General features: G+C 30.9%; 1 protein-coding gene across 2 annotated transcripts in view; it reads left to right on the top strand.

The window, feature by feature from the left end:
• Hdx (highly divergent homeobox) overlaps nucleotides 1-13,269 on the top strand; it is a 186,061-nt gene that overhangs the window by 22,599 nt on the left and 150,193 nt on the right. Inside the window, exons 2-3 of one of the 2 annotated variants that reach the window (XM_010612863.2) lie at nucleotides 5,704-5,850; nucleotides 11,706-12,818. In XM_010612863.2, the coding sequence (XP_010611165.1) occupies nucleotides 5,704-5,850; nucleotides 11,706-12,818 (1,260 nt within the window). The remainder of the gene's footprint in view (nucleotides 1-5,703; nucleotides 5,851-11,705; nucleotides 12,819-13,269) is intronic. The other variant, XM_033760535.1, reaches the window with a different exon arrangement.

Raw genomic sequence — 13,269 nt, 5'->3', positions numbered from 1 at the left:
ATATATATATGCTTAATTTCTAATTTAGTACCCCAGTACTCAAAACAGGAAAAGGAAATCACTGACAAAATCCCTCACACATGTAGACTCAAAAATTCTGAACAAACCGTTACAAACCTTTACCTTTATACGAATGCTTGGACACGAACTGAGGTTTATTTCAGAAATGGAAGTAAGGGGGGGCTCAACATTTGAAAATAAGTCATTCTAATTTACCATATAAAGGACAGAAACACAAATTATGCAATCCTCTCAATAGATGCTTAAAAAAGTATTTGACAAAATTTAATCATCCCAAATAATAATAATATCAATAATAACCATCAGTTTAATAGATATAGATTTTGGTACATCCCAAATAATAATAATATCAATAATAACCATCAGTTTAATAGATATAGATAATTTGGTACAGGGCAAACACAAAAAAAATCTACAGATAACATCATAATTAATAATGAATGAATGACTTAATCTTCCCCAGTAAAATCAAGAACAAAGCAAAAATGTGACTGTCATTAAAACATGTTGTATGTCCTAGCCAGCGCAGAAAGATAAAAGTCATAGGTACTGATAGAGAAGAAACAAACCTATCACTTTTTGTGGATGACATTACGTAAAAAATACCAAACAATCAACCAAACAGTTTCTGAAACTAATATGAAAGTTTTGTAGTTGCAAAATGCAAATAAATATGCCAAAATCAATCATGTCAATAAGCTAATAATATAAAATTGGAAATTAAAAATATATAATTAAAAATATATAATTTACAACAATGCCTTCCCCAAACAGGAAAAACATAGCTTGAAGTTTAATTGATTATGTATGCTGAAAACTAAACCTTTAGTGACGAATATAAAAGAGGGTTTAAATAATTCAAAGTATTAAATAGTCAGAAGACCCAGTATTGGTAAGACACAAAACTCCCTAAATTAAAGCACTGATGCAATACAATTTGAAACGTAATTCCAGCAGGATTTTTTTTTGTAGGCATGAACAAACTGATTGTAAAATTCACTTGAGAATATAAAGAATGTAGAACAAATTTTAAAACAATCTGTAAAACACCAAAAAAAAGTGATAAACGGACTTCTTCAGAAGTGGAAACTTATGTTCTGTGAAATATATTTTTAATAGAATGAAAAGACAAGCTACAGACAGGACTTACAAATCAAATTTCTGGTAAAATATTTGTATCCAGAATGTATAATGGAACCCCTTTAAACTCAATACTAAGTATACAGTCAACCAAATCAGAAAAATTTGGCATATATTTCAACAAGAAACTTCCACAAAGAAGATAAATAGATGGCAAATAACTATATTAAAATATACTGAATATCATGTCATTAGGAAAATAAAAAAGCTACGATATGCAAAATTACCCAATAGAATTACACATTTTAAAAAATCTGAAAGTAATAAATTCTCAGGATGAAGTGAAGTAACTGAAACTTTCTTTGAATATAGGTAAGTACAGAAAATTGTATGCACATGTTCCTAATAGCTTTAACTATAATTTTAAAGAACTTGAAAGAATCATAATATCCTGAAATGAATGAATGAACTGCGCTGTTTTCCTATAATTAAATACCATTCTATAAGAAAAAGGAGCGAACTATTGATAACACACAACAACACACACGAACCTCAAATAATCTATGCTGAGTAAATGAAGGTAACTTAAGGAGGCTACATGCTTTGTTACTCCATTTATTTTGTATTCTATAAAAAGCAAAGTTGTAGGAACAGATTAGTAGCTCCCAGGAGCTTAGAGTGCTGGAGAGGCTGATTACAAAGAGGCTGCCTAGGGGAAGTTTTTTGGAGTGATAAAGGTTTTCTGTTTTTTTCTTTTTGTGTTTGGTTCATAATGATGCCCATTTTTAACTCATAAAACTGTACAGCAAGAGGAAATTGTACTGTATATAAATTTAAATGGGAATAATAATGGTTAAAAGGATAATGTTAATAATGACATATAAAGATGTACAAGGTGTAAAATTAATCGCAGGAAACACTTTGTAAACAAAAACATCAATGGATTACTTAAAATCCAAACTTTAATTTTGGAAAGAATGTATTATGTTTGAACTGTTGAAGATTTTATGGACTCATCTCATTTGTAAAATCAAGTTTTTCATGGCTGAGTAGTACTCCAATATATATATACCATATCTTCCTTATCCAGTCACCAGTTGATGGAAATTTGGGTTGTTTCCAAGATTTAGCTATTACTAGACATTAATAGCTAAATAGGTGCATATTGAGACCATACTCTTTAGTGAAATAAATAGGACACACATATGTAAATACCATATCGTCTCTCTGGTGTGAGAAACTGAAAGTGTAAATGAGGACCAAAATGTATAATAGATAGTTTGAAATAGGATGCAAAGTTTCAAAGGGGAAGTAAGGAGGGATGGGGGAAGGAAAATGGGAAAGAAAGAAAATGAGAAAAAAAGGGAAAAAAGGAAACAAAACTTCTGTATATAACGAGACGTGGAGGAGTGGAAGGAAGGAAAGGCAAATGGGAAAAAACAAGAACTAAGACATATCATGTACAGGTACAAATTCCCAAGGATGAATGTGATGATAATGTATATCTAAAATGCACCAGTAGAGTTCATTTTTTAAAAATCAAGTTTTTCAAGAATGAAATCTATAAATAAATTTTGGAGGTACTTGTAAAATAACATAACCAGCTAGATTATTATTAAGGCATGAAACTGTTAAGTATGGCATCAAATATATGATCAGTGTTATATAAAAATTAATCTCAAGTATTTCTATATGAAAATATGACTCAAGCTACCTGAAACCCCTATTGAAGCAATCATTCCTAGAAGCCAGATGTTTTCAATGTTTCCAAAGCAATAAATCTCAAATATTTATCCATTACCCTGCTTAATTAAATAGAATATATACAGCATAATTTAATGTTTTCTTATTGGCTCAATCCTCAAAACACAGAATCCTAAATCTGAGAAGGATTTGAGAAATTCCATATTTGAAAATTGTAGATAAACTGAACGGGAGCTGGTTATATTAAAAATATAAATACGTTAAAATTGTTAATGCTTTACACTTTAAGAAATATGAATTCTTATATCTTTTTTTTAGCAATTCAGTCTCACAAGGAACTGAAATAGTACAAGTCTGGAATTTTATAAACTAGGAAATAGATGCTGGGGGAAATTGATTTACCAAATATTGACGACTGAGAGTAGAATATAGCTCATCTTATTCCTAGGGGCTGGCATGTGCTGAATGGCTGGCCCAATACATACAGTATTAGAGTAGGAAATTGAGGTGAGAATAGATGATGTTGCTCAACATTTAATATTCTAATTCAGCAAAACTGCCCATTCATTCAAATACCTCAAATATTCCATAGAAGCAATGGCTTATTATTTTATCTTCCACATAAGTAAGAACTCAAAAAGTACTTTTAAAACTTCCTGATTAATTTTTACAGGTGATTGAAAACTTTTGTCTATGCAGTCATTTAATGTACTGCCACTTCCTAAATCGAGATATATATTGTGGTTGGAAATAATGGCATGATATCTTGCTCCTTGCTGAAATGCGATTATTTTGTTGTAAAAATGAAATTTATAAAAAAGAGTAGCCCTCTTGAACAAAATGAAGTTGATGTTATTGCTACTAATTTAGGAGGAAAATTTTAAAATTCACAGTATTGCCCATTTTCAGAATTGTAGCCTGTAGATATCTGCTTAATACTCAGTCATCTGCATTTGGCTACGTTGGTTTGTGAAGGTCAGGTAGTATTTGAGCAAATGTAACAGTTGCAACCATCCAATAAGAACATATTCTTATGTTCCTACTTTAATAGGTATCATCATGCTTGGGGATTACATATATCTTGCACTTTAGGCTTTTTGTAAAAGGTGCAACCCTGCAAAGTAGGATCAGGGCCATTGTCCTAGTTAGGCATCTTAAATTAAAGTTTGCTATCCTCCTCAGAACTCACTCCAAAGTACTTGTCTTCTTTATTTATTTATTTATTTTGGAGTACCGGGAATTGAACTCGGTTCCTTACGTTTGCGAGGCAGGCACCGGAACCACTGAGCGAAATCCCCGACCCAAATACTTTACTTCTCAATCCACCCTGGATGATATATTTCAGGTATTTGAACATCACTTCTGGATTTTCTCCTGATTCTGGCTCATCCATTTAGGAAAATGAATTCCAAATTGATCTGAAAACTGGCAGCCACAATAACAAAACTTGTTTTGATAGATACGGTCCTTATCCAATGATCAAAAACTGCTTGAACATTTAGTCCAGTAGCAGATAAGCAATTTATACTTCTGCATTAGTGTACGCCCTTCCAAAACACCTCTCAAAATTTACTGGAGGTCTTTGTTTCTATTTCAGGTAGGCACTCTACTCTCTCTCATCTTCCCTATGTCCTCTCCGGCACCTAATTTTCTATGATCTGTTCTTTTAACATTAGTTAGGAAAGGTTTATATGAGTAGGAAAAAAAAAGCCAGGTATACAAACTGCAGTGTATAGCAGCGTAATTCTTCAATTTCTTTATTAGATGGATTTATTGTTTTAAGTATTTATAGGAAGGGAAATTATGTTTTACTTCCATGCCAACTACTTCATTGATTTCATGCAGAATATACTATGCAAAATGATTTGGTTTGTCCTACAATGTTTTTCCTGATGTTGTTTTCCAAACTTGAAAGTGGTCTTTCCTTAGGAAAGATTTTCTGTGAGTTAACTATTGGGAATAACAATTTCAATGTGACAGCTTTCAACAAGAACCTGGAATTCCCTTAATCAAATTACTAGGATTTTTTATAAAGATGGACTATTATAATTCATCTTTTTTTTAATTTTATTGAGTTTATTGGTACATTTTAGGGATACAGTACAGTTACATTCATTGTTGGGATCATGTACCTTTACATGGCAAGTCTTGAAAGTAGAGTTTAACCAGCCTTTTACTTATGAGAGTCACAGAGATTTTTGCCCTTGATAAAAAGCATTTTATTTATAGGCAGAAATAAATGAATTTTTAATTTATCTAATTTTAATGGTGTAAATTTAATTAAAAGCTACATAGTTATTACACAGTTTTAATAAAATACACAATTTTAAAACGTTTCTTTAGACACTATAGTTATTAAAATGATTATTTTGGATAGCATCACTTAAATTATATCTTCCTTTTATTTTTAAGCTTTAAAGGGAGATTCTGTTTTAATATATAAAAAGAACTCCTTATTTGCAGAGAGGAAAAATAAAAGGATCCTTTTGTTCCACAGCATAGCTTATTTTCAGACATGTGCCAGATGCCTTGCTTGACAAAGAACAGTGAATGTCCCTGTTGATAATGGATCATGTACAACTACCTCTATTTCTAACTTTCCTAATCATAAATATTTAAGAGATAGAAACAATTTTTGCCCTATGCACTGACTCTAACTAAATAAGGCCCTTCTCTATTTTTTCTTTAATGTTGGTACTTATTTTTAAACAAATTCAGTATATGTTTGTACTACACATATTTTTCAGTAAGAAATTATCTCCCTTATCACATAAATTATTGCCCTTTAAAAATATTGTAATTTGGAAGCACCGAAGTTGTATTGAAAAACAAAGTGTATAAATTCTAGGCATACCAATTTTTTTTTCTAATTTTGAGAGTATCTTCTTTTATTTTTAGATGAATCTACGTTCAGTATTTACTGTAGAACAACAAAGGATTTTACAACGTTATTATGAAAATGGAATGACAAATCAAAGTAAAAATTGCTTTCAGCTCATATTACAGTGTGCACAGGAGACTAAGCTGGACTTCAGTGTAGTCAGGGTAAGTACTGAGGTCTCACACTCAAATTTATAGCCTTTCATGACTAGTAATATTTGCTTAATATGAGAAAAACTACTCAGGGTATGAAGCTACTAACTTTATAATCAACTTCATTTCCCTGGTATACAAATACTAATTCTTAATAAATAGAAATAATCATTTAGCATATATTTGTTTCTATAAATATACTGAAAACACTAAAATGTTTGTAGAATAAACACATCTTTTAAAAATCTCAGTTCTTTGAACTAATAAACACTTTTAAGCTTAGTTCATGCTTTGTGAAACCTCAAATTGATCCTAATATAACCCTTAGCAGCAAAAGATAGTAATACAGGCATTTTCTGAGGGAATTTTGTATTTATAGCTTTCTTCTTGTATTTGTTTTTTTTCCTCAGCATTTATGACTTTAGTATTTTTATCTTTTGAGGAAATCCTAGTCTGTTTCATTAATAGCTTATTCTAAGTAATATGTATGCATTTTAATGGTTAGTAAGAAAGGGATGAGATCCAAAGAGATGATATAATCAAAATTATAGTTATTCAGCTGTAAATAATCAGCTGCTTCACATTAATGAAAGACAATAAGAAGGTGATATAAAAAAGAGAAGAGATAAATCTAACAAAAGTCAAGGCTTTTATTGAATGCACAAGCCCTTCATGTTTGTTTCAACATGCTAGAAGTCCTCTTGTCAGGAAACCTTAATGATTAAAAAATTTAGAAACTTTCTAATCCTTGGCATTCATTAGGTTAATTAAGGAAAGAAAAAATTTGTCTATTTTAAAGTTTATTTTACTGTTTCTACATTCAAAGATCCCAGAGGAAAAATGTATTTTGATATGCAGAATTCTGTGGAAAATATTTCTTTAAAGCTGAAGGATGTGTTTGTTCACCTTTAAATAGGTAATTATAAATTCTATGGGAAATATTTAGGATATCTGTTTCTTATTTCTTGAAATCAACCATTATACTCAGATTTGTGTAAGAACTAAAACTATTTCCTACTGATGGCTCTAAATGCACTATTTGAAATTACCTTTACTGAACTTTCATTGTTTTTTTTTTTTTTTTTTTTTTTTTGGTACCAGGAATTGAACTCTGGTCCTTGGGCTTGCAAGGCAGGCCAACGAACCGCTGAGCTAAATGCCTGGCTGAAAATTCTTAATTGATGTAGAAAATGTAATACAAAATATTTCATTTTGATATTATATTTTATAAATACAAACTCTTTTACTCCTATAGTAATTTCCTTGCTTTCTTTTTTCATTTTTCTTTTCATTACCTTAAAATTAAGTTTTCTTCAGGCAGCTGCCTTGTGTACTATCTTTTATAATTCTGATTTGTTATTGTAGATTTTTCCTCATAATGTATTGATATATCTTGAATATTGATATATCTGAAATACAGATATTTAGATTCCAAATAATGTAAATATATAAAATAAACCATGAAAATAAATGATATTAATTCTTAAAATGTAGACTTACAAGTATACTTTCAGTGTAATATGATTTTATGAATAGTAATATCTCATATTATGGAATTTATTTGCACTGAACACAAACTGTCAAATTAAAAAATGGCTGAAAGAGGAAAAAAAAGTTTCAAGGGATTGTGCAAATCAGAGTCATTCTCTCCCTCCTAGAATGTATAAATTGTATTGAAATTCAGTCTTCCTAATCTATACCCTGACACAATTTTAATGGCTTTTTTATTCACTGGAAAAGAGAGTTGTTTGTAAACTGATCAGTCCTCAAACACATGAGCTGTATTTTCTAGGTCAATAGGTCCTACTTGTTAAAACTCTTTATTATTTTTAGTCTAATTTTTATTGTCCTTTTTCCTCAAAGTAACTCAAGTCTCGCTTTATTAAGACTCTGATATCAATGTAAGCAGAACTTAAAAAGTGAAGACATTCAAGCAAAACAAATATAATGGGGTAAAGAAACAGAACAAGGAATGAGTTATACCAAAATGAAGAGATTTAGAGAAAGTACATTTTCAGTAGAAAACTAAAAGTGAATTTTATGCACACCAAGAATTGGTGGCTCAAATACCTTTACCCTTTTTTCTTTTCCTATTTAGTGTCACTTTGCTTAGTTCCTCACCCTAAATTTATCATATCAGTTTTGTCTGATCTTATTTTGGTTCTCATCATTGAGGCATTTACAGTGCAGATTATTTACCTATGATAAACACAGGTAGATTTTGGATCTCATAACTGAACAACTTCTGGTTAAGTTCAATTCAAATATTGGAATGCTTCAGGCAATGAATTTTCTTTACCTTTTTTAAGTGGGAATATATCTTCAGTATATACTTTTGAACCTTTCTTCAACAGCACATTTCTTCAATAGAGATGATAACTGAACTCTTTGATTCATTCAGGGTCTTCATTATGGAAATTAATCATTACATAGTGCTATAAAAATGTTCACAACTCATACTTTGGTTTCTCTTCAGATCGTATAAACCTTTCACCTTTTACTAAAAATGTTCACAATTTAATAAAGGAAATGAGACCATTTTTCCTCTTATTAAAGAATCTCAGACTGCCCACTTAGTGATTTCATATCTTGATTTTATGTTCTTCTTTTTAATGAGCCAAGTTTAGCGAAAAGTTTTAGTTTTAGGGCTTTCAGGGTGTCTGCTATCAGCTACCTCAATCAATCACCAATGTCCCTCTCTTTTTTTGTTCCTAGTTTTTTTGTACAATAGGATACCTGATTTATTCAAATTATATATAAAATCATAAAAAGTGGGTTTTATAGTTAAAGGTTATTCGCTTAGTGAATGATAAGTATCTATGATATCTGTATTGGCTTTGTTCTGGACAAGTGAGCATCCTAGGTTAAAAGACAGATGAGTTTCACACAACATGATATTCTTCTGTATGTTACCTTTTGATGGTACATAATATAGATATTTAGTAAATGATGTAAACAACTATATAAAATATGCACCTATATGTATAAAGTATACATCTATATACATAAATCATAAGATTATTCTTAAACTTCCTAAATTAAGGTAGGTAATATTTGAATGAACTTGGCAGTTTGAGGATTTATTTTAAATATATATAGCCTAGAGCTGATCTTTAGATACAATAACTCTTCAATTCTCATTTTACTAATTTTCTACTTTTTTAGTAAAATTTCAATGTAATGCTTATATATTTTGCAAAAAAAGTATAAATCATTATGCTTTTTGTGCAGTTTTGATTTGTCTTATCTTACTTGAAAAGCAATAATATGGACATTTATTTGTAAAATTCACCTTAGTAGAAATTCAATTTATTTAAAAATATTTTGTTGTTATTATTTGATTTTCTTTAGCCTATTGGTACACTTTAGGTATACAGTACAGTTATGTTCATTATTGGGATCTTGTACCTTTACATGACAAGTCTTGGTTCTCATTTTTTCCCCTTGTCCCTGCCCTTTATTTTTAAAGGTTTCTTTTGAGTGTATACTTTAAAGCCTTTTAGTTTTTCTTCCTTTTTTTCTGTGACATTTATATTTCTTTTTCCGTTGGCTTATAATTATCCCTCCTGCTTTTTTAAGAAAGTAAACCAGACCAGAGAGTTTCTCTGGTGTGAAAAACTATAATAATACACAAGATTCTAATGGGGTAATTAACAACGTGAAATAGGAAGAAAAGGGCTAAAGGTGTAGGGAAAGTGGGAAGGGTAGGGGAAAGGGAATAAGGGAAAAGAAAAAAATATGAGAAAATGAAAAAATGGAAATAAAGTGTTTGTAAATGGGGAGGGGAGGAGGGGGTGAAGGGAGGGCAGGGGCAAGGGGAAAAATGAGAACCAAGACCTGTCATGTAAAGGTACAGGATCCCAGTGATGAATGTAACTGTACTGCATACCTAAAATGTACCAATAAACTAAATAAAATAAAAGAAAGTAAACCAGAGTGAATTTAAAATCCTCCTACCTCAAGTTAAGTAGAGGTCAAGTAGAGTTGACTTTGAATCTTTAATCAGCTATTTCCAGGCAAAATGTCTTTCCCATAACCTACTTACTAATTCTGAGCCACACTTTTTCCATTTATACAATTAGAAAAATAACACCTACTAAAAGAACTAATACATATAAAGAACACATAATGAGAGATTCAATAACATGTTAGCTTTAATTTACAGTACTATAGCAACATTAATGTCACATATAATTATATGTTATATTAATAGACATTGAATACTGGCTAATTTGTTTGGCTCTCCAAGACATAGAAGAGCTATGCAAATCTGTACCACATTTATGAAAGACTAATTGATTTAATGTTTTTATTTATTTTGTTTAATTCTTAATGCATTAATATGTTTTGGTAGTTGTCACTTGTTATGCATCTAGCAATAACTGTAAAGCTTGGCAATTACATCATGACATGTAATATTTATTATTGCATATTTTAAGAAGAACCACAATTCAAGGCAATAATTATGTAAGTCATTTTGGTGAATCACACAAATATTTATTTTATAATCACATATAAAATGCAAACTATACCTTTATTAATATTTTCCTGTTTATAAAATTATAGATATACTCATTTATAAAGTTTGATAAGTAAATTGTAAAGAAGAAAATACTATTTTTCTTTAGGAAGTAGGGAGATAGATCATTCTCAAGGGAAAAGGGATCAGGAGATGGAAGGGGAAGACGGTAAAGGAAAGGGGTTGATAAATGGAGTTAAGATATCTTAGGTAATGCAGCAACTTCATACAAGGAAGGTAAACGTTATGTGTTACAAACATGTATTAAAAAAGCAAGAGGATCAAGAGATGAATGGAGGGGGAAGAAGAGAAGAGAAAAGGGATGAAGAAAGGAATTGAGATGTATTATGTATCAACTCCCAGAAAGCATATAAACATTATGTACTACAAACATATATTAGTAAGAAATGACCTGAGAAAAGAAGACAATACTACCATAAATTAATGACAGAAATGAAAAGATAGTAATTTGTGATGAAGTATTGCTGTCTGTAGTAGGCAATTGCTTTTACAAATTAATTTTAAAACATCTTAATATAAAAATAGATAATGGATGAAAAAAATCAATCAAAACAATACAATACTTGTAGAAATTAAAATCAAAACAGCAATTATCTTTTGTTAACTCCCAGGCTAGTAAAGATCTCCCCAAAATACACACAAGTCCAGATGTAAAGTAACAGCATTCTTGCATGTTGGAGGGCACTTAGAAATTTACATTAGCAATCTTCCTCCTAACCACTGCATTCTAATGAACCAATAGTGCAAAGATTTATGAAAAAGAGGAATATTTCAAAATGATTTATTATAATGAATATTTGTAAATATGTTTCTACCAGTATTAAAGCTATATCCATTCAACATAAGGCATAAGTCTGAGGATGGCAAATGTGCATTTGTTTAATAATATGGTAAATATTTCCAAACAGCATTGAAGAACCCTACCTCCTTTCATATGTTTTGAAATTTTACTAATATATAATATATAATACACATATATAACGAACATCAACACATATAAATTTTGTGTACATTAGTGACCACATTTTAGGATAAATTTATAGAAATGTGCAATTATTAGGTCAGTGGATATAAACATTTACAGAATTCTTTATTCATAATAATTATGTGATTTGTAGAAGAAAAGAGCAATGAAACACTGTTCTCAGTGTTCCTAAATATTTACTGGGTAAATACTTAATCATATATAATCCTATACTGTACTTGACGTAATATTCTTTAATGTATCTTTTTCTTTTACATTTGTGTGGGCTTTGATTCTATGATAAATTATTTCTCTTGATGTGTTTTAAAATTTATTTCATAATACTATTTTGTATCCTTTCAGACGTGGGTTGGCAATAAGCGAAGAAAAATGAGTAGTAAGAATTCTGAATCAGGAACAACTGGAACTCTTTCTGGTACCTCCTTGGCAGCTCCAGAACTTACAGTCAGAAATGTGGTTAATAGTGCTCGACTTTCAAGCCAACAGTCCTCTTGGACATCAGCCAATAATGATGTCATTCTAACAGGTATATACAGTCCAGCCAGTTCATTGAGTAGGCAAGGGACAGCTAAACATACAAGTACACAAATTACAGAAGCACATAAAATTCCAATTCAGAAAACAGCCAGTAAAAATGATACTGAGTTTCAGTTGCATATTCCTGTTCAAAGACAAGTAGCCCATTGTAAAAATGCCTCCCTGCTCCTAGGTGAAAAAACAATTATTTTGTCAAGGCAGACAAGTGTGCTAAATGCTGGAAACTCAGTATATAATCACACAAAGAAAAACTATGGAAGCTCTTCAGTGCAAGCTTCTGAAATGACAGTACCCGAAAAGCCATCTGTGTGCCACCGACCTTGCAAAATTGAACCAGTTGGGATTCAAAGGTCATATAAGCCTGAACATATAGGTATGGCATCACATAACTTATGTGGGCCAAAGCCAGCTATTAGAGACCCTTACTGTAGAACACAAAATTTGGAAATCCGTGAAGTGTTTTCGTTGGCAGTAAGTGATTACCCCCAGAAAATTCTGGGAGGAAGTGCCATGCAGAAGCCTCCAAGTTCAGCAGAAGGAACTTGTTTATCCATTGCAATGGAGACTGGAGATGCTGAGGATGAATATGCCAGAGAGGAGGAGTTGGCATTAATGGGAGCACAAATACCAAGCTACTCAAGATTTTATGAAAGTGGCAGTTCCATTCGAAATGAGAACCAAAGTACAACTTTGCCTGGACCAGGAAGAAATATACCAAATTCACAAATGGTGAATATTAGAGATTTGTCAGACAATATACTATATCAAAACAGAGACTACCATTTGACACCACGAACCTCATTACATACAGCATCTAGTACATTGTACAGTAATACAAATCCATTACGGAGTAATTTTTCTCCAAATTTTTCATCATCAAACCAATTGAGATTATCACAAAACCAAAACAATTACCAGGTAATGTGCATATTTATTTTATAAATTTTGTAAAGGTGTGCTTGATTTACAAAACTGTGTTAGGCTTAGGACCTGGATCTTTTAACTCATATTTTGGAGTAATTTGAGATTTTTTGCTTCAAAGTGGTGATTCTGGGTCAACTACTGGAGGAATCTTTTGTTTACTATGTCATGTTTAAATGTGACATTGTGTTTTTAAAAAATGAACTGTAATCATTTTGTACAACATGGAAGTTTTCCCCTGACATTTAAAATAATTTTGTTCAGGAAGTGGCAGCCTTATGGGAAGTATGGTATATCCTGTATCTAAAATAGGATTAAATTGGCTAGGCTCATACTCGAATATAAATTACTTCTCTGTTGTTTTTTACTTATAGTCTGAGGATATTTCACTAGGTGAGTGGCTCCTTTTTGGGTACATATCCAGGCAAGTCAATCATTTCTGTGTTTC

Source organism: Fukomys damarensis, unplaced genomic scaffold (genome assembly GCF_012274545.1).
Source record: "Fukomys damarensis isolate Sample0158 unplaced genomic scaffold, DMR_v1.0_HiC HiC_scaffold_39, whole genome shotgun sequence".
NCBI classification, from domain to species: Eukaryota; Metazoa; Chordata; class Mammalia; order Rodentia; family Bathyergidae; genus Fukomys; species Fukomys damarensis.
This window is presented reverse-complemented; position numbering and strand designations above follow the sequence as displayed.